Raw genomic sequence first — 23499 nt, 5'->3', positions numbered from 1 at the left:
GAGGTATATTACATAATCAAATATATAGAATAATATTTGAGACAATACACAATATATATGTATATATATATACACTAATAAAACAGATTTCAATACAGTTACTAATACAATTTGAATGTAAGTAATATTTATAAGAATATCTAACATTATTCAAAAATATAAAATATTAAACTATTTTGTAATTATCCAATAAGTTAATATGTTACCTCTATCTTGGATTTATTATTCTAAAATATATTCCTTATGCTATATATTTGATAATGAACTCGTAAGTCCTTACTCTTATTTACTTTTGTTTATATTATATGCAAAACAATTTGTATAAACAATTCGGATAAATAGATATATAACAATTTACCTATATGTATATTTGTTGTCACAATGTAAATAAATGAGTTTAATTGATATCTCATCATTGTATAGTACTTGCTGCTATGTAATTTCTATTACATATAATCGAACCGACGACCTCAGATCTGCACACAAGTAACTAGACCAAGATGTTAAATGTAATATAATGTATAAATCGATCAGTGTAAAATGCAACTCATTACCCTTTCAACCATTTACACTAAGGCAATTTAAATTTTGTTATTACCATGATATTATAACTATGGGACAATGGGTTCGAATTCAGTTATCGGACTTGCGTACTTACCATACTTTTCCGAACTTACCGTACTTTTCTATAATAATGATATGGTACACTCGCTTAAGATAACGAATGCTGGGACACCAGTAGAAGATGATGTGATGATGAAGTCAAGTAAGTTAGCCCATCGTGACGAATTTATCACTGTGGTTTTAGGGGGAATCGGATTGAGCTTGACGTGGCGTACGATGCTAGTAATACGGCCATTAGACCACATTACTAACAACCCTCTTCCTTGTGATAAGGGGGTCGAATGGGGTTAGACTATGAAGTCAGCTCAGTTTAGATCATCATAACTTCCCCTGAACACATAATAGTTTGAGAGGGAGCTATGTGAAGGTCGACCTGATAAATTATATTGACTACTATTACATAATTACATCGTCTAATACTTGTAATGTCATGGTTAGTGTGTATATTTTTATAGTCATTTGTTTTTATCTTAACTATAAGAATACTAGATATTCGAATATTAGAAATGGTATTCCAAGAGAATAATTATGTGTATGTTAGAGATAATGTCATAATTTGGTCATTCTTATTAAGTCCCAAGAATATTTAGTCTATATATTGATTTGCAATATCTTGTAAGACATATTTTGCTCTTATTATTGTTAAGAATGTACTGCTTTGTCGTTTCTACATGTATTTTATCATAATGTGTTTTTAATCCAAGATATGCGACCTACTTACCGTATGCTAACAATAGATGTACGAGTACATGAAGTATATAATAATTTATTACAGAAAAGAAATTCTACTCAAAATTATTATACGTAGTCTAGTGCCAAACAAGTACAATTATGTGATTTGTTAGTTTCATTTATTGTTTTGTGTCACAAAAGAAACATACCGAACTCTTATAAACTCAGTTTAACCTATTTCAGATGTTAAGCATGCTTTGTAAGCAGCGTTTTAATAGAAGGTGAGATAAGGTAGTGAAATTACAGGATAAGAGGTATGACATCTTCATCCTCCTGGACGGCAACGCACGGGTAGGACAGTATAGCGTGATATCCGTAGTGCTATTCATGTATATTGGCCACGGTTACCACTTACAAACCAGTTTATTTTAACGACAATCAACCGTTTGTTGACATTTCAATTACTACGCTCACAATTAGGTAACTAAATGTCAGTTTTGCTAAACTGAAATTTAGTTATTATTATACGTTCAATTATTTATTATTATTTAACGTACAATTATTTTGATGTGGTTAAAAATAATTACAAGTATATACACATAAACTGAAAATATATTTATTTATAAAGAAATAGTTGAATGACCAAATTAAGACTTCATCTGCAGGAAAATATTTACCTTATTAGATAATATTAGGTAGTGTTATCGAAAAATCTCGAGTCTAATGTATTCCTTATTTTTTATATTGCCAAATATATTTAGAGGTAATTTGGTGTAACGGAAGAGATAATTATAAATATAATGTTGGTTTCGAATTCACATGTTTGTACTTTTATTACTATGTTCCAATCATGAAGTGCAAGGAGAAATTATGATGGGATGGGACTCTCACATTCCCAACACAGGACATACCCGGTATCATACAATGGAGTTCTTTTGTACATTTTATCTAATATAGTATAGTAGTACTCTTTATTTACTTTCATGTAGCACGGTATGTTTGTTCTAAACTTGTAACTACCGTATCGTAACATACAGACTGACAGACTTCACGAAAGAAGTATCTGTAAATAGAAGACGAGCAGATACCACATTTACTAATGTATATTTATTTCTAATATTAGTAAGCATGGATTGACTATGATTTGTGTTTAAAGGATATGTGAACAAGCTATGATAGATAACGCGATAACAATATCGATTCGTCGTGTCATTGGCAGTCGCAGAAATATAAACAATGAAACAAATAATAAACATCTAATAGCAAAAATATATGTGCCTTCATGACTATTATCCCAGTTGGGTAGTCAAGTTGTTATCAATTATTGGTGTATGCAATACTTGGCATGCCCCTATGTCGCGGTGTATATAGAATCTACTGTGGTAGGAGTCTACTCCTACCTGTTGCTTTTTACAGTTTAATTTGTTTTATATATCATTTTAATAAACTGGATTTTTACAGAGGTATATTTTCTAAAAAGTCGTCTACGTAGGGTATCTCAATTTTGCCTATTTCAGTCGCCAAAAACCTGGCTTGGTAAGCTGTTTCGATTGGAGGTGGTTGGCCATTTCAAATACATAAAAAAAGTATAGTCAGTAGGTACAGCAGTCTCTTCCATAGATTGACGAATCGAGACTCGAAGCGGTCATATTATTACGCATTATACACATACATATTTCATGAGCGCATATTATTTTATTAATATGACGAAATTAACCTTTCTAAACAACAACAACCAGGCAGATATTTTACTAGAAACTTATAGGTTATATACGCTTTTAAAATCCAATAAGTACCTCTGTATTATCAATAATAGTTTGTCTACACCTACATATCAAGTGTTTACAAGCAATTGAACACATAAAAAATATGTAGAATCAATTTTACTTAGCACTTAGAAAATGAAAGGCGATATCGAGTGTTCTTACATAGAAAGCGATTGCTTGCACCGCATCAAGAATAAAACACAGACGAATGTAACTTTTAAATGCAATGTAGGTAGGTAACCTTTATTATTAAATGTAGTTTTTTTTCATGTGTAGTAAGTTTTACATGTATAGCTACACTATATTGTACTAATCATAATAATATATAGAATATTGATATGACTACAGACTGTAATCAAATCGGAATATGTTACTAATTCATTCCATTCTCGATTATTCTGAAACGATTCCAATATATTTAATTTTATGAGGTAAATAAGTAAATCAGATTAATTACAATCTGAGTCGAGCTTAATGAATCAAATCAGAACGTACATTATAAATACACGTGGACAAATACAGTGGAAGGGATTACGTATTGAGATTAGTGGATAGATGTGACTCATAAAGGACGGGTTCCGTATGTAGCCCGTAGGGTAGGAGGAGAATATGAGCTCCTCTTAGAGGGGCATGGTAGTAATGACCTTCTTGCTGACAGTGGAATATCCACGGGGTTTCATCTCTAAGCCATTGTGGGAAATTTATAACCACCTTGACCTAATTTACCGCCCGGGTAGGTATAGATACCGTTATCTTAGGTGAGTATTCCGTCATAGTCCACACACAAAATACTATTATAAATATACTATAATAATTAATTTTAAAGGTCAAAAAGTGGAATTAGGAAATATGTTATATTTCATATGCATTGATAAATTTCTATCACCATTCAGTCGCTATTTTTTTGCGAAGCCATCTTTCGTCTACATCATCAAATCAGCTCTTCAATAGCATGTTTGGCTCTGCCTCCGAATTTACACAAGTGTGATAAATTTCATGCCAGTAAATAGATTGCAAATTTATACAGAAATATAAATAAAAGGTTTTAGTGTAGTTGTTGACGAAAACTCTTTTTGTGCCGTATCAACAAATCTGGTATGCACTTCCATCCTATATATTTCCCTCAATCCATTATTCCTAGGCTCGTAAACGAAGCAAGTGACGTTGTATGCGTATATATAGGTAGGTAGATAGGTATGATGGTGAGATGACGATCGTCAGCATAGGACGCCAAGCTGTAACTGCAGTGATATCCTCACCTTTTCATCATGGCCATCAAACGAAGTATGTTAATTATAACTTCCTAAACTTGCATCTGCCTAATAACATATTTTTAGATAGAACCCTATTACCGAAATCTGGTTTAGTCACATTGATAAGAGTAGGTATTTTTTATCTATAGATATATATACTGACGATAGCATCAATATGATTAGTGTATTGCGTTTTACTCGTTCATAAACAGGTGATTATTATTGTTTTCTATTTCATTAAAATAACAAATTAGTTTTCGTTTCACGTAGGTACCTACTAAATGTTATCGATCTAATTATCTAAGTACAGTCCAGTGCAGTGATTTGTTAACATTTCAGTACTTTATTACATTGATAATTACAAAGATTTCTAAAATTCCTATAACATAGTTTTTATTGCGACAAAATACGAGAGTATGTAAGTGCAGGCGGCTGACCTAAATAGTAGATTTTATCCAAATAAATAGAGATACCTACTTACCTAATAGATAAAGTGAAAATTAAATCATAAAAATTTGTATCCATGTTATTCTTTGTTCACAATGTAACAAAGATTCTATTGTTTTAGTTAATGTTCTTAATAAATGGTTGGACACCTACCTCTTATATTCAATAAATGTTATTTTTAGTTCTCAATTATACTAATTATTTAATTCATTTTTGTATATAAAACCTAATTTTGTATATAACCCGCGATAAACCTTTTAATTATTAAATTCAGTTGATTAAAATAATCAAAATAATAACAAGTAATGTTTAGGTAATATATGTTTATTTTTATACATTTATATTTTATCTTTTTATTTTATTTATTTCCAGCAATATGAAGTTATTAATAACACTAGCTCTTTTGGCCGTGGCCTCAGCTATTCCCCAACCGTTGCATCTGCAGCCACCATCACCAGCATTTGTACAAAATGTTGCTGTAGAAAGTGCTGATGTCCCAGAATCAATAAGCCTGCCTCTAGCAGCTTCACCTGCAGTTCATCCCGTGAAATTTGTAGATTCTCCCTTGGAAGTTGCAGCATCACCACAAATTGTACAAAATATTGCTGTAGAAAGTGATGACGTGCCAGCGCCAATAAGCCTGCCTCTAGCAGCTTCACCTGCAGTTCATGCCGTGCAATTTGTAGATTCTCCCTTGGAGGTTGTAGCATCACCAAAAATTGTACAAAATATTGCTGAAGAAAGTGATGATGTCCCAGCACCAATAAACCTGCCTCTCGCAGCTTTACCTTCAGTTCACCCCGTGCAATTTGTAGATTCTCCCGTGGAAGCTGCACCAGCAGTAGCTTTTGAAAAGATTGACTTGTTGCCTCTCATTATACCCAGTGAAGTAATGGAAAGCATCGCTGCCCTCGCCGCGGGTAATAGTGATGTTCCTGCATCAATAACTCTGCCACTTGCACCTTCGCCTTCAATTGAGGACATCCAAGGTTCCCCATCAGAGGCCGCTGAAGAAGTGTTCGCAGTTAAATTTGTAGACTCACCTGTAGAAGCTCCTGTAGACCCTGTAAAATTTGTTGATGAGGCAGTAAATGTACAGGAGAACCCATCCGAATTAGAAAGTGTCAAAGTAGTCGACCTGGCAATTAATGAGGAAACCCAAAACAGTGTCAACATTGTGGACACACCAGCTGAAAGCCCACGTTACCCCGGTAAGCAATATGCCAACCCTACATGGCGTGAAGCTAAAGAATCAATTGATGTTCCTGCATTATTTGCAAGAGTTGCTGAACAGGCAAAAAATGTAATTGGAGACTTCGTCCCGTCTCAATTGCTCGAAAGAGTCAAAGTTGAAATTTCGAATGCTGTAAATGTTGCGGAGCAACCAGCTGAGAGCCCACTTTTACCTGTCAAACAATACGCCGACCCTACATGGCGATAATTTAAAAACGAAAAACAGATCAAAAAATCATTTGTATATATTTGGTTAGTTGAATTGTTTGTAAATAAATGTGATACCCAATTGTAATGGCTTTTTTATTACACCAGAAGCGTTTTACTAACAAACATTGCGAGCAAATAAATTTTATGTAAAAAAATTACATAATAGTTATATGCTATAATATCAACAAAGGCTAAGATTTAATGTGGGATCGCAAAACTTGACTGTGTTATCCCATATTACATTAAATTAGCATTTAATCTCAATAGTTTATAATAAAAATAGTCACTTTTTTAGATTTCAATTTTAATTCATGTGTCCCTAACAAAATTTATACATATAGGACAAACATCGACTGTCGAATATCAACCACTGGAAGAGCACTAGTAGCTATGGATCTATTTCAAAATAAAATGAAAATGTTTTATATATTTATTTAAGAACTAACTAAACCTAATATAAGTAAAACATATTTAAAAACAAAAATCTTATTTCAACACATAATCTTCAGGATATTCCATAACTTTGGGGAACTTTTGTACTTCTTCTTCTGGTATACGATCAAGTCTTGTGGGTACTAAACGCAATTGTCGGATTTGATTTGTAACATTTTGCATAACATCATAAGGTACATCTTCACCTGGATAAATTAGTAACCGTTCCATAGTGTGACGCCTTTGTAGATTGCCCTTCATTGCTCTGTATACAGCTTTTTTAACAATCTGAAACAATAATTAAAATGTGCATTCAAAACATGAATGGGAAAGTAAATAATTTTTTTTCTAATGGATTGGTACAAAAATTTATGACCCATCTGGGGGTATGTGACGTCATTTATACAATACACTGTTGTAAAATATGCTGTCCTATTCTGAGGTTGGTGATACATTAAAGAGTTGTCCCACATTTCTTTAATAACATAGGTTAAGTAATTGTTATTAACAAAATGAACTGATGAATTTATTATTATAATAATACACACACTCTACTCCACAGTCATCACATCTTAGCCACCTATGTCTGTGACATCACTCATGTTGCCAGTCCTAAGTCTCATTAATTAGAACAGTCTACAATTATTTAAATGTATAGTGATTTTCTACAAAGTCTATCTTGATTTAAAAGTATTTAGATGTATTTATTTCCTTTATTTTTTATGATGTTTGTGTATGTTACCCTACTATCAAGAATTGACACTACTTTGATGTCAATCAAATATACAAACTGCTAGCAGCAGTAGATGGACTCTACTTAACTCATAGTAATATTATAAATGTATAAGTGTGTATGTGTCTCTTTGTTAACTTTTCATAGAACAGATTTAATTAAAAATTAGATGTGATAATAGATCATCATCTTAAACCAACTGACAAATTTGCAGGTAACAACTGGTTAAAAATAAATGTCTAACTTAAAGATTATATAAAATAATATAATATGTAACATACTAAACTTTTAAAATAATAATGGACTTATAATAACTGTACATTCAGGTAAATTCCATCAACACAATGATTAACTTAATTATGTCACATACCTATCCATCATATGTTATCATATTGATAAGATAGTTAATTATGTATTTGTAATTAATCTATAATTATTTTATAAATGCAAGTCTTAACTAATTTTATTTTTGGTATACAAATATCTTGGGGAAAGACATCTTCTTCAACCGTATCTGTTATGTTTATGGATTACATATAAATAAAATATAAATTTAAACTACATATAATAAAAATTCATATAATCTCATGGAGTTTATATAATATCATATCTCAATAGAAGGTTGGTTGAATACTATTAAAGAAATTTGGATTAATATCTGTTATGAGGACACTAAATAACAATACTGTTGTTGTTATTATATTATACTTTAAATACAAGCACACATATAAAATAATCAATTATAGAAGTAATATTATGATGCATAAAATAAGGGGTGTAAATTTCTATTGGGAACCTATAATTTAGATGTATTTTATAGGTATTGGCTATTTATAGGTGACGGATAATATACAGTAATCTGTAACTGTATTTTGCTGATTCAATATTTCAAAATGTGTCCAATGTGTTAGACTATATATATATATATATATATAGAGCTATAGAACTAATATAAAAGATTCAAATAAATTTAGATTTTTATTAAGTTTAGTAGGCTTTGGAGCCACTGTTGTTTATTCACATTTAACAATTAATAACAATCAGCATTCTACATTTTTGATATTTCAAGCATGTCAGTAGAAAAGGTAAATACAAAGAATGCCTTATAAAGCCTAAAGGTTATAATTTTGGATGTAACATGCAGCAAAAAACTTTGTCAATTACTATTTTTGACTGTGCCTCGAACAACTCTAGTAATGACAATAGCTATAAGAAATTATATTCAACAAAGATGGTTATAGTATTGAACTTTCATATGTTACATTTACACATTATTAGACATAGTTAAATCCCAACTATTTATCACAAATATTGGGGTTCTACTATGTCTCTAAGTACTACAGTATTGCAATACCATGAGTGGATTATACAATTATTTTAAATATATGACATAGTTTTTTACAAGTACATACCATAGTAGGGTCTTTATTATGCAGTTCCCATGCCAGTGTCCATGTTGCACCACCTGGATATCCAGTATGGTGGAAATATGCACGTTTCCGCCAGTCATCGCCTCTTAATGCGATATCTCTACTGTTAATACACACTACCACATCTCCGCAATCATTCATAGGGTGGTATATGGGTTTATGTAAACCCATTAAATATTTTTTTATCACTACAGCAGACTCGTAGGGATCCTGCCACTTACAATCAAATACGTGCCAGGTACGCGCAAATGTAGCCCATTGCTGGAAATTGTAATGATTAATTTAGAAATCTGTAAATAGTAATTAAATAACACCTTATTTTAAAAATTTCAATAAGTACAAAAACAATTTATATACCTGTACTCTTTTAAATGCTGCCATTGTCAAATTTTATAAACAATATTTTTTTTATGTATAAATAAAAATATAATTATATTTTCTTCAAATAAAAAATAATATTTAGGAGTAAAAATTATTTTTAATATTTTGAGGTTATGTTATTTTATATTCGAAACAAAGTTCATTTTGACAGTTTCAATGCCTGGTTTACACACACTGTCAGCTGTCAGCTACTGCCAATATGATTCTCTCTCGATTTGCAAGGTAGTAATTTGGAAGTATATTTGGTGTGGTATCGCATCATAGATTTTTACTGTTTATTAGAAACTAGCTGTACCCGCGTCTTCGTCCGCGTAAATAATGAAAAAATATTTAATGACCTAACACAATAAAAACCAAATAATAAAAAGTTTTTTCGTTTTAGCTTCAAAAATGAGGATACAAGTTTCCATACAATTCAATCATAAGCCTAAAAAAGTTTCAAATATCTAGTTTTGATAATGACGACACTTCCATACAATCTTTATCTCTCTTTCAACTCCTTACAACAGTTTTTTTTATTTATATTTATTTAAACTAAAAAATAAATTTCAAGCTTCTAGCTTTAAAAATGACGATTCTTCCAAACAACCTAGCATCTACCCTTTCAACCCCGTACAACACATTTTCGCATTCAAAAGTAGCCTATGTTCTTTCTCAGGGTCTAAACTAATTGTGTACCAAATTTTATTTAAATCGATTAAGTGGCTTTGGCGTGTAAGCGAGACTGACAGACAGACAGAATTTCTTTCACGTTTATAATATTATTAAATTATTATTTAATAAATTAACCCATAAAGCCAATTAAAAAAGTTTCATCATTATATCTTCAAAAATGACGAAAATACAAAAACACTTTCATCCCCTATTTTATCTTACCCCCATAAGGGTAAAATTTTTACAAACTTTGAATGTCATATTTATTTATACTTAATCAACAGCCTCAAAAATAAGTTTCAAACTTCTAGCTTCAAAAAGGTCGAATTAAAATAAAAACTTTCATTCCCTATTTTATTTTACCCCCTTAATGGTGATTTTTTTGTAAACTTTGAATATCATATTTATTTATACTTTCATCAGCTTAAAAAATAAGTTTCAAGCTTCTAGCTTTAAAAACGACGAATTAACATAAAAACTTTCATCTCCTACTTTATTTAACCCTCTTAAGGGTAAAATTTTTACAAACTTAAAATGTCATATTTATTTCTATTTACACAATAGCTTTAATTATTAATATAATATCAATTATTAATTTAAATATAATAGCTTTAAAATAAGTTTCAAGCTTCTAACTTAAAAAAATGAGAATCTTCCATACAATCCCCTTACAACCCTTTTTTCGCATTAAAAAGTAGCCTATGTCCTTTCTCAGGCTATCTGCGTACAAAGTAAGTACTTTGTGATTCCAGTTACGTAAAAAACTTACTGCGTATAGGTAATGCTCAAACAGGCTAATGATATGTTACTATACATCTATAGAAAGCCTACAATTTTCATTTATCTCAAATGGTTATACATCACAAATTATAATGTACTGTTACTATTGTTTTACCCTTTTGCATATTTTCAAATACCAACTTCAGTACCACATGTTACCTACTCTATTCCACTTTACCTTCCTCATTAGTCAGATTGTTTTTCTGGTCAGGTTGACCTCCACGCGGTGCCTCCTGGAAACTATCGTAATAAATTGCACTATGCCAAGATCGGCTAACTGACCTGACTCCATGCTTATTTATAATCCTGCAGTGGTGCTCCGCCAGCGTAAATCGTTAGTACATATAATAAATAATTTACCTCCACGCGGTTCTACCTGGAAACCATCGTGATAAATTGTGAATTTGCCACAATGGGTTCACTGATCTGATGTTCACCTTATGGATGATAAGGTGAGCTGGTGCTAAGCCAGCGTGAACCGTTAGCTTAAGGTTCTAATCAGTGGCGTAACTATACCAACTGAAGTCTGTGGCAAATTCATACCTTTATTTGAAAATCGTTACGGTGCAAAATGAACTCTATTCTTTCTTAGTAATATTATTCCTGTACTCAAACGAAGCAGGGGGGCTAAGTACTTTACCAGCTTTGGTATATCATTTCCAACTGATTAAAAATAATATCTCAATTCGAATATTTTAAACCTCTTTTTTTTACAGTGGTATGAGAGCTGGTTTTGACAATTATTTTTTATTTTATAGCTGGTATGTCGCGTGTGGTCCCATATACATTTTATAAACTTATATATATATATATATATATATATATATATATATATATATATATATATATATATATATATATATATATATATATGACCAGTAGTTTTTAAATAACCTTTAATGCGTCTGTTTATTCATGGGCTCAAGAATATAAATATTTACACCATTAGTTCTTATGATCACTATATGCATAGAATGGTGCTATGTTACTTGTTTTACCTAGCTACATCAGACAAGCTACTAGGACTGCCGCTCGGCTATCATTTCACAGGTTTGGTGTTTCAAGTAAACAATCAATAATAGTCAAAATAATTTTATTATTCCACAATTTATAAAATTATTCACATATGCATATTAATCGAGTCATTGATTATTAAAAAAGCTATTATTAGTTAATATAAGGCTAGAATTGCCAACCAAACTGTACATTACAGTTAAAACCTGTATTTTTTCAGATTACTTAATACTGTTGACTGCAACTGGCCTTTACAGTTTCAGCAGACAATATGGGCGAATGCAGATGGCACTCCAAATCCGTTACGTGTGTAATTGCGTAAAAATGTACAATATGAATAATAGTTATTAAGTTTAACTATTCCTAAACACTTATATCATTCTTTCAAGTGCAGATCTTTCCTTAGCGTATATGCAGATACATGCATCATGTAAGGTTCGTTTTTCAGGAAGTTTTCTATAGCTTGCTCTCTGACATCCTCCCAGGCATACAGATCTCTGTAGATTGGTCTTACGTACTTCATGCGACCTTGTTGATTTACAAATTCGAATGCGTCATTTAATTTTGAGAGGTCGCGACTCCTGATGCACAGTCTCAACCATCTGAAAGAAATATTAATTATTTTCACGAAACCATTTCATTCATAAGAGTACAGTAACCTAACAGTTTGCTACGCGGTTTTAAACCAAAAAACGAGAGTTCAAATTTGACCAACACAAAAAGAAATTCTATGTCAATTTATATTTCTGACTGACTACGATCATGGAAACTAACAAATCAAATTAGTAAGTTAGTTGCAAATTGAGTATACAGTAAATTTATCTCTATGCCAAGTTTAGTCAAATAACATCAACTATTGTTTGTGATGTTTTCTTTTGTCAAGTGTTTCCCAATAATGTTAGATGCTCTACAATGCATTTTATATTGAAAAGAATAATAAATTTAGTTTATATACGAATAAGTAAAATGTATAAAATAATTGACCACGTGACGTCGCATCTGCTTATCGAATTGGAATGACTCAACAGTCACCCATTCCCCCGCGCGTTCCCGTTTTCCAGTTGCACATTATATCACTAGTTCTCTAGTTATATCAGTGGTTCCCTTTTCAATTACTAAATCCACTACACCTGTATTGCCATCCTACCTGTATATGATTTCTGAATTCTTGCTGTTTTTGACTCTGTACTCTTCCCCAAGAGTCTGAAGCCTGTCAATTGTCAGTGCGGATTGATCAATCAACTCCTGTAATAAATTGATGATCTGGTGCGGAGTAAATGTTTTTACGTCATTGTAGCTAAGCGTTGCGTTAGCATCATTTATGACCGAAATAAGTGTTTTCACCGCTTTAGTCATAGATGTGTCATAGCTGTAATAAAAAAGACCAAGATGAATGACGATGATGGCAGTCGCTTTCGCATACTATGGGTTCCGAAATATAATTGCAAAGTTTTTTTTATGGCTGATAATGGAAAGGTACCACTCCACCAGTGTTTGATTATGAAATCACATCAGTTCGCCGGTCATGGCAATTTCACCAGGAACTAACGATTTTTTCCAGATCAACTAATAAGATCCCCTCCTAGAATACAAATAGATAAATGTACCTCATAGGCAATCATAGTTTAAGACACTCACTTAGGTATTACTGGTGGCATGCCACTGGTGTATAACCAAGCATTCCAATCGACCGTCTTCAAATTTTCATTGTCCTTGAAGTAGTTGAGCAAATATGCCTTAAATTGATCAGTGTTCAGTGATTTCTTTTGGAAATTGTTTAAATAAGAACGGAGAAAATCATCAAATACCTCTGTAACAATGTTATAAATAATACAAGATTCATCAGATCAGAGATTGGATAAAATTGGAGTTACCTTTAGTTTCCTTAAGTAAATAAATAGATAGATGTTATATATTTTACTGGATGTCTTTAAATAAAAATATTAACTTTTTTACAATAATTTATAAATTAGATCCTCAAAATTATTAACTTAAGATTAATATGTAATATCAGTGTACAAAAGAGTTTAATATTTCAGGCTTTCTAGACCTTTAAAATTATTAACGAATGTATAAAATTAGGGTGTTGTGAGTGGTGTATTGAAAATTTCACAATATGAATTTGGCCACTTAGGTTTTTTTTTCAATTTTTCTATTTTTTTCTAAGACAAATACAGTTATCCTATATTACACAATATTTTGAATTACTCTACAATTTAATAGCAACTCTATTTCCAATCTTACCAGGTCCTCCAACTAAATCTTCCAGATACCTCAAGAATAAAGATCCTTTCTCATATGGCACTGTTGAAAATGCATCATCCGGATGCACTGCCTTCAGATCCACCACCAATCTTGTCAACGGGTTAGTAATACCTAACTCGTCTTTCACCTAGAATTAGAAAAGGATAGATAACTCACCGGGTCCTCCGACTAAATCTTCAAGATACCGCAGGAAAAGCGAGCCTTTCTCATAAGGCACACGTGAGAATGAGTCGTCTGGATGTACGCCGTGTAAATCAGGAACAAGGCGTGTTAGGGGATTTGTAACTCCTAGATGTTCCTTAACCTACAATAATTGTAAAATAAGGAACTGAACGGAATATAGTGTAGTAGTATAATTTATAAAAAAATGCGCTTTCACTCAAAAAATGTTATAAAAATATTAAAAACAAATTTATTGTACTAGTATTCTCAGAATTCATCATACATTTAGCTCAAATAATGTCATCTATGTGATTTCGAAAAATTGTTTTATAACATAGCTGAAAGGTGAAAAATAAAATTTGAATAAATTTTAAACACTTTTTATGCTTCGGTTTTTTAAAATTGTGAGACTATTTGAGTGCAGGTGCATTATATAAAAACATACTTTATTCAAATAAAAATATATATATATATTTTACATAAAATAAAAAACTCTTATTATATACTAAAGCATATTGCAGGTTAAAGGAAAACTGGACATATTTTCATATAGGGTGGGTACTTGTTCTTCACTACAAATCATGCAAAGAAAAAAGTGTGATAGTAATATTAATAACATGTTACCACTTACAGTTTCTGTTAATTCCTGTAGACCCAGCAGACTATGGAAGTCTCTGCTCCTCTTTGCCGTTTCTGTATCAGCTATCAGAGAGGCACCAACTTTCCTCTCTAGGAACACTGTGAACCCTTCATTCAACCAAAAATGTTCGAAGTTGTTGTTGGTTACAAGGTTACCTGTCCAACTGTGCATGATCTCGTGGACGATAACTTCTGCTTGGCTTCTGTCACCGGCCTAAAAAGAAAAGAACACGCGATTTCACATTATCACACTTACTTCCACAATATAAATAAGAAAAAAATGTTTTAGCCACACATATAATGAGAATTTCATTTGATATCTCAGTTGGGTTATTGTAGTATATATAGAACCGGGTCTGACATTGCCAACCCCATTCTAGTCCGTCACAGCTACTTTTGCCAACAAATAGCTTGCTTTGAAATCGATCGATCGATGGCATAATAATAACTAAATAATATAAAAGTAAAATAGAAGATATGAAATGCTTACATTACGCTGGGTTTAATGTAATCCAATGTGGCAGGGAGAGAGTGACAGTTCTTTGATTTTGTAGCCAGGGTCGAAATTTTGGGTTATAAAATGACGTAAACCATCAGAACACAATACTCTCTAAATTTGTTAATATATAGTTCAAGCTTACCAACAAAGTAGGCGTGACGAAAGTAAGGCAAGGGTTCTCCATGCCCCCGTAGGGAAAAGAGGGCGGCAACACTAGCAAGTCGTACTGGCTCCACTCGTATTTGCCGCACAATTTCTCAGCGGCTTGAAGGTACTTTTCTGTTTCCGCAAATTCCCACGCACTGCGTTCAATTTCTTCTTTTTCTGACCATACCAGTGATCTGTGAATGTACAGCTTAGTAAAAAACAAAGAAAATGAATTTACATTTATATGATTTATTTTTGTGTGTTTGTGTGAATTTGTTTACTCATAGTAATTGTGGACATACATACTTTCTTAAATTATATATTTTTTTGTGACAGTTATGCCGCCAGGGTGAGATATAAGTGAAATTATATGGTACGAGGAAGACACCTTAATCGTTAAGAATGAAAATGCATGAGCTACCACATACAATGGATTTCATAAAGCTTTTAAAGTCAATTTTTTACAGAAGATTGTGACTCCTCCATTTGCTTGTTATACAATATCACAATTTGTCGAGGTGTGACGTAACTCGTGGGTGACCCTTACACCGAATTGCCCGTATGCCATTAGTAATATAAAAAACCTAATTGTACCTTGGTCCGAGGGTTCTATACTCCAACACGCCAACAGCCAAAGCCAGTAGATATGAGGGTATCGGCACGGGCTGCCGGAAAGTGGTCTTGTTGTTCTTGGCCTCACTTCGGAGCGCGCTCATGAGCACTGTGAACTCTTCGGGAGCTGTCACTTCCGCGTCATATGTGAACTTCACCGCTGGTGTGTCTTGGCATGGCAGGATTGAACGGGCATGGATTGGCTAGAAATATACAATGAGCGAGAAATTAATAAAAGTGAAGAATTTTTTTTATGTAATACAAACAACAAGTTGACGGCCCAACTCATGCGGTAACTATCGCCTATATATAATATATAAATAAACAGTACTCTGAATATAGTACATAATATAAATTGTATTACATCTTTTCAAATTAATATTAACATATTTTTTTATATTGTTCCTTCAGACAAGAAGTAGAGTTAGTAGTAGTAGTTAAAGTTATAAAACAAATTTTGCAGGTTTTCATCACTAAGGTTGGTTTTGTTTTTTAAATATATATGTACAAATTTAAATTTATTTATTTCTGGATATTACCATTCTACTATTAGAACATGTCCTAGTTATGGTAAATAATGGTAAATATAAATGGTGTTGTGGTAAATGTCTAAGAAAAAGAAAAGAAAATTTATAATATTAAAGTTTACACTCACTTGGCACTGGCTGAAGAGATAGGGATGTTTTTTGCCTGACGTCTGACTTGGTTCCAGCCATTGTAAAGCCGATGCTGATGGGGCAGTTACATATTTTATTCTTATTTTTAATCTGCAACAAATTAACTAATCATGTACAGGTGTCACTTTAAAATTGCGTGAATAATATTTCCAAAATAATAATTATGCTTATTTTACAATTACATGAAATATTAAAAGAAGAGATAACTAATATTTCTAGATCAAGTTAATTAAAATAATGAATACTATAAATTTTGTTTTTACATACATTTTTACCAATAATATTTTATTGCACCTATGATTGTCGCAATAAAATATTATTGGTATTATTGGTGATAAGATGAAGTACGAATAGAAAATTATGACAAATGATTATCATTAATTAAAATAACTCTAACTAATAAACAGAGCTGAATAAAACTAAAATAAAATGCGCAAATAGTGGTTATTTTTAATCGAGATATCTAACCTAGTACCATCATATACTGTGCTTGCTTTACTGTTCATACAAAAGCAGCAACATGAACTATCGTTTCGTAAATATTGCCTCGAAATTGTTTCCATGTTATTACTATTCATAAGCGGTTCATAAGCAAATCCAGTAAAATGCAAAAAGACACATCCCATCCTCTCATCAGAGGCTTCTTGTTTTATACCTTTGCATATCTCGTCAACTTCCACATCGGAAAAATTGTCTCTGACGCCTTTTCTTTCAAAAATAATATCGTTTATTATACATTTTTTACGTAACTGGAATAACAAACGAACTAACGGCCCACATACTGGTAATGTACGTAACCGCCGCTTATATGCATGAACAGCACTACGGGTATCAAGTTATTTTAGAGGTCTATCACAAAAACTAATTATTTTACAGTAAAATACACAGCCTCTGCCTTACTACTATACTCTTCATGCGTTGCCATTTCATAAGACTAAAGAGTCATGTCTCTGTACTCTGTAACTCCATTTCCCTTTAAAGCTTAAAAGGCAATCTATTTGGCGATAGAAGTAATGAAGTAGACACCAACGCAAACTATTTTGTTTTTCGGTAAAATATATCTGCCCAGCCGAAGTTAAGCATATCGATTTTACCTATCTATCATATATTTGGATTAGATGGCGCTGTGTAAATTGTCCAAGAATAATATAACGAAATATTACATACTTATCCCCTGTAACGGCCGATTTTGGAAGGGTAATTGTTAACTTTGATCCAAAATTAGGCACTTCATCATCTACTTTGTACCGTAAAGGTGTACCATCCTCTAATTCTATCTTCTCTATAGTTATGTTCCTTACATCTAATATCTGAAAATAAAGGATTATTAAAGTTGTTAAACACTTACAGCAGTGTGGTATATTTTTTGAACTGCAAATCATGCATAAAGTTTAATAAAAAGTACGAATATCTTACAAAAATAATTTATATTGGTTTTAGATGCATATGAGTTATCCAGAACACAGGCAGAGTAAATATCATATATACAGTGGTGGTCATAGAAACACTTCTTATGAATAAAGAAAATATAACTTTAACGTACAAATGTTCGTAAAAAATATACACATTCAATAAAAATTAAAAATTCAATAAAAGCTGTGACGGATCAACTAAGCAAATAATTGTTAATTTACATATAGATCATAAGTGGGCGTACAGAAGAATAGCTTAGCATTCAAATTGTTCTATTAACAAAGTTTTTAATTCAATTGATCATTATAAAACACATGAAACTTGAAAATATTCTTAGAAAAGTTCGGCCAAGGAAAACCGCTCCCAGAGAAGATACGCGATTATTATTCGCTAAAATATATGCATATTTTAGCGAATAATAATTAAAAAACTATAATAATTGGACGGTATGAGATGCCACGTCGTTGCATTAATTATAAAAAAATATAATAATTGGACGGTATGAGATGCCACGTCGTTGCATTAATTATAACTATTGGTACGCTGTAGACAGTAGTTATTTCGTAAATAACAATGCTAATTACTAATACTTAAAAAATATTGTTTTTTATACTATTTTGTTGTTCTTTCTAATTAATTGACCATTATTGTTCATTGTTATTGGTTTTCTAATAAATGATAAACCGTTGAACATATTGTTGTCCTATTTATTGTTTAATTTCAAAATTAAAATGATTGCGGTGAAATATCTTACATAATGTCAAGTACCTACCGTTGATAGTGTTTCTAATTATACGTTATTATACATATATACATTTTTAACCTATAGGTATATATGTATATAATACGTATAATTTAAAACCTATAAAACTTTTCTTATATAATTAATAAATATTATTATTTAAACACAAGCATATTGTATGAGTTTCTATTGTATAGATAAATGAATATGGAATGGTGAAGCTGCCTATATTAACTTAAAGACATATGAACGTGAAGTGAGGTTACTTAGCCAATCGTGGCGACTTCACCAGAACTAACCACGATGATTCGGTCTGACATAGTAAATTGACAGCAATGGGCTAACTAATACTTCCTACGAACAATGCCCCATATGGCCCCCTCGTACTGTATGCATAGCAATCAAAGTAAGAACTGTACAAATAACATGTATAACTACATCTACTCCTTATCTATTACGTCAATTGCAGTAGATGGAAAAACCGGTAGAATTTATAATTTCACTATCTATATCTATTTTTTTATTCTATCTGTTTATTATTTGTCTAGTTAAGAAATAAATAAAAATAAGTCAAATAGTATGAAATGGCCAAGATTTGTTACTGTAACATATCACAGAAAAATATAAAAAAATAGGTGATAGTTACTTTTAAACTTTCGTGTTTAATATTCATTATTTAAATTATTAACCTGGTCATAACACGAATAATTTTATGGCAAATAAAGGTATTTACCTCTATCGACGTTTCGACTAGGTTACACTAGCCGTGGTCACGAGCTGACTGGAGTAACAGCGATGTCAATGTAGATAGGTGACAGCAGTGTTTTCTTCATCTACCGTCACTAGATTGTTTAACGAAAGTTCGCGACACACAGCATTCACGGTATCCGTACACTTATTGACTATTGATATTACTGAACTTTGCTTGAATTTATTTATGACTGTATTCCACGCAGATGATAATTTTAAGCCATCCTCTCTGTTGAAATTGGCATGTTTTTTAATTTCAATCGCCTCCCGGACCATTCGTGGGTAATAGTGGCGATCAGTAAAGAGGACCTTAGGCGCATGTAGTTCAATCCAGTGATTTGTTCCAGCGTTCAGTAGATGATCGGCAATCGCTGATTTGTGTGGTTGTCGATTTTTAACCGCTGCGATGTGCTCTTTGACCCTCTCGGCTATTGATCGTTTTGTTTGGCTACCACAACTACAGTAAATTTTGTAGACACCTGGAGCTTCGTAAGGTATCCTTTGGTGAACGTAAATTGTTCGTTAATTTTGGGGGCGGATAATATACAGTCTTAAGGAGGGAGTATTTATTATTATTATTATTAGTATTTATTATTATTATTATTAGTATTTATTATTATTATTATTTATTATTATTATTATTATTATTATTATTAGTATAGAGTATTAGTATTCATTTAGTGCTGTTCCAAATTCGTCCGTTATTCCTCTTAAGTAAATCATGTACGTTGGCAGTCTGTTCACATCCGGTTTTTTACCTTTTGTTACGCGCTTATTTTGCCTTCTACTGATTATGTACCCGTTTCTCTTGAGTACCTACTTCTTGAACGTGGGATAGTTCTTGTTCCACATATTCAGGGGCACAGAGATCTTGCGCTCTGTTTGTGTGAGTAGTGACGACTGATTGTAAATGTCGCGGGTGATGATGTGAGGAGGCATGTAGGTATCTATCTGTGTGTGTTGGTTTCCGGTATACTGTATGTGTACCGAGCCATCAGATCTTACCATAACTAGGATGTCCAGGAAGGCCAAGGACCTGTCTTTCTCCAATTGCATTGTAAATTTGGTTTTAGCTTGTATGGAATTTAGGTATTTTAAGTATCTATCTACATTGACATCGCTGTTACTCCAGTCAGCTCGTGACCACGGCTAGTGCAACCTAGTCAAAACGTCGAGAGAGTTATTTGCCATAAAATTATTCGTGTTAAGACGGGTGTATAGGTTAATAATTTAAATAGGTGATAGTTGACACTTTCTATTAAGTTGGTTATGGGCAGTCTGTTAATTACTAAAGATATCTAGACTTATAAGCAGACTTATAAGCAAAATTTCTTATAAGGATAGATGAAAAGTAAATAATATAATTAATTAAAATTCTTATATTACTTTTACTGATAAAAGTGCCTGAATATTGTGTCAGATGCCAAATAATATGTGGTAATATTGCAATAGGTGTTTGGATATGTTTAGCTTGTTTTGTGACATTATTTAATTATGCTATAAATTATACAACACTATATCTATTACATAACATATATATGTAGAAATTAGATTAGTGTTACATGCAAATATCATATCTCAATATACAAAGTAGGTGTAATAAATAAGTATCATATATCTACTATATTTTCATTATTCTATAATTAATTATGGATTATTACCATTTATTTATGCCGTGTAGATGGTCTATACCAGCCTATAAGTGTTATATTTTAGAAACTACTACTAAAATACAATAAAACTATAATAAAAATGATACTTTTATTTAATTAGATACGAAACTACAAATTTGTATCACTGAATTACATTACTGTACAAATATTATTTTAAATATTACATCATATTTAGAAAGATAACTGGGCACATAAGTGCCATAGATTTTATATATCATATATTGGAGTACCATGTTATTTTCTAATTTTGAAAATGATAAATATTTTGATAGCAATGATATGTCACGTTATCATCATTGTGATTGACTGTATCTATGGAAAAATGTAGTACCTATAGAGATATGTAGAAATCTTAGTGTCATTTTCAATAGTATGAAATATAGCATAGGAATATAATTAATAGGTACATAATTTATATATTAAAATATAATATTATTGCAGATATTTTATATCAGTTAAGTAACAGTACATTTAAATAAATTATAGTTTTATCTACTTACCAATTCTTCAATATCTTGTAATACATCAAAATTAACAACAGCCGATCCATCCAACACTTTTTTTTCAAAGTCAACATTTAATATTAAAGACACATGTTTAATTACAGCTAAGTCTGAAATAATATATTAAAGATCTAATGAAACCTCTCTAAAATCTACTAATACACTTACACAATCATTTCATAACAAGAAAATTACTATTTTCTCTATTGATGTTAGTTTCTTTTTCTGATTAAACTAAATTATGATTTGTATATATAGTTCATATAAAAATATAATTTATAATGTATATTTATGTTACTATTTTTATTTACATACATATATGCCTGAGAACTGTACATAAATATTAATTTAATTCCTTCCAAGGTTTAATTTAATACTAATTATATTTAATATTTTTTTTTTATTATTCTATTATTCTTTGGAAACTTTCTATTCTATTCTTATTTACATAATATTATATGTTATGCAAATCCCTTAGTCAATAGTAATTTGAAAATATTGTTATTTGAATGATATATGATAAGATTTTTAAAACACTAAATAAAATCAGGTAGAGACTGATAATTTTTTAAACTTACCAGGTTGTGAAAATGAAGATGGATCCAGTGAACTTAAGGCACCCATAGCTTTGACCTGGCTAAAATATAACAAAAATGACATAAATAATAATAGTTCATAGCCGCAGTTCATTGTGACTACATACAATGCAAAACAGTCTTGATGAATTATGATTGACCTAACACACAATCACTTCACTGTCAATTGATCTACTAGATTGAGAGACTACCCAGTGTCCAGTATATTCAATAGATTAGAAAGGCAGAGGTGTAGAGGGGTTAAGATATATTTCAGTAGAGGTTAGGGCAATAGATAATAACATTAAACAAGTAATAATCAGTAATCATTGTTCCTATTTGACAAATATGATTATAATATGCTTCATTTTAGATGTGATTATTCTATTTTTAAATAATTACATTAGATATGAACTACTTAGTTTACCGGGTTGTATGTTGAAAACGTAAGAGGTAAGTACAGATTTTAATTGAATGTGTATAATAAATATTTCTGACAAGAATTCAACACGATATAAATACTTAGAATGCTTGAAAGACAAACAAATCGTAATCTATTTGTTAGATTCCGACAATGATGAAATGACTCGACACTTATGCTTGATTCGTCTTATTAACATGAAATAAGATTTGTATATAATTACTAACATTTGTATACATTTATATTTGGCTCAATGCAATACCGGTATGTAAACCATATACGATGTTTAACAATTTTAGAATTTTATTATATACAATTTATAATAATCGGAAACACAACCTTACCTGTGAAGCAAATTATGAAATTTGAATGGAGATCCGTGAAGATTTTTTTTTAACGTAGATGAATAACAATGATAACGAGATTTAATTACTGGAAATACAGTCAGCCTTTGGTACTTCTTCGCAAAGAAATTTAAATTATTACGAATTACTCGCGAAACAACTTTGGAAGCAAATGTCATTTTTTTTTTTTTTCGTTTTAGAGAACTGGGCGTTTCATTATAGGGTTATGAAAATTTGATATGTGTCTACATAGATAAAAATATCACCATTTATTTTTCAGTTCTAAAGAATGACAATATACATATAAAAGTCAATTTCTGCAATTTCGCTTTCGATTGATAAAGTGGCTAAATTTGTTAACCTAGATGGATATTGTTGAGTCTAGATTGGTCTTTATCAACTTAAGTTTAGATCAACTTCTCTCTGCACTAGCATCTGTTTTAGTCAA

At 31.3% G+C, this 23499-nt stretch overlaps 3 protein-coding genes across 4 annotated transcripts; 1 reads left to right on the top strand and 2 right to left on the bottom strand.

Moving 5' to 3' along the window:
• The first annotated feature begins 4502 nt into the window (after positions 1-4502).
• On the top strand, positions 4503-6284 carry LOC131852932 (resuscitation-promoting factor RpfA-like). The gene is made up of 2 exons (XM_059203684.1): positions 4503-4527; positions 5135-6284. Exon 2 carries the CDS (start codon positions 5139-5141, stop codon positions 6201-6203), a length of 1065 nt encoding a protein of 354 aa, XP_059059667.1. The 5' UTR covers positions 4503-4527; positions 5135-5138; the 3' UTR covers positions 6204-6284.
• A 160-nt stretch (positions 6285-6444) lies between these two features.
• LOC131852935 (large ribosomal subunit protein uL13m) lies at positions 6445-9334 on the bottom strand. Its single transcript, XM_059203688.1, has 3 exons — positions 9158-9334; positions 8783-9061; positions 6445-6925 (listed from the first exon to the last, which is right to left on the bottom strand). Exons 1-3 carry the CDS (start codon positions 9179-9181, stop codon positions 6692-6694), a joined length of 537 nt encoding a protein of 178 aa, XP_059059671.1. The 5' UTR covers positions 9182-9334; the 3' UTR covers positions 6445-6691.
• Positions 9335-11693: 2359 nt separating this feature from the next.
• On the bottom strand, positions 11694-23257 carry LOC131852850 (leukotriene A-4 hydrolase-like). 2 transcript variants are annotated; one of them, XM_059203588.1, is made up of 12 exons: positions 23052-23257; positions 22290-22348; positions 21709-21821; positions 17798-17940; positions 16609-16720; positions 15936-16156; positions 15337-15535; positions 14688-14909; positions 13874-14021; positions 13268-13439; positions 12777-12998; positions 11694-12231 (listed from the first exon to the last, which is right to left on the bottom strand). In XM_059203588.1, exons 1-12 carry the CDS (start codon positions 23228-23230, stop codon positions 12006-12008), a joined length of 2016 nt encoding a protein of 671 aa, XP_059059571.1. In that variant the 5' UTR covers positions 23231-23257; the 3' UTR covers positions 11694-12005. The 2 variants fall into 2 exon arrangements, with proteins under 2 accessions (XP_059059571.1, XP_059059570.1); XM_059203587.1 differs by lacking the exon at positions 13874-14021 and adding an exon at positions 14051-14198 and having other exon boundaries at positions 23052-23256.
• Positions 23258-23499: the final 242 nt, after the last annotated feature.

The sequence above is a fragment of the Achroia grisella genome, unplaced genomic scaffold, assembly GCF_030625045.1.
Source record: "Achroia grisella isolate CSIRO2021 unplaced genomic scaffold, CSIRO_AGI_Agris_v1 utg869, whole genome shotgun sequence".
Lineage (NCBI taxonomy): Eukaryota > Metazoa > Arthropoda > Insecta > Lepidoptera > Pyralidae > Achroia > Achroia grisella.
The sequence above is the reverse complement of the archived record's forward strand: the minus strand, read 5'-3'. Positions and strand labels throughout refer to the sequence as shown.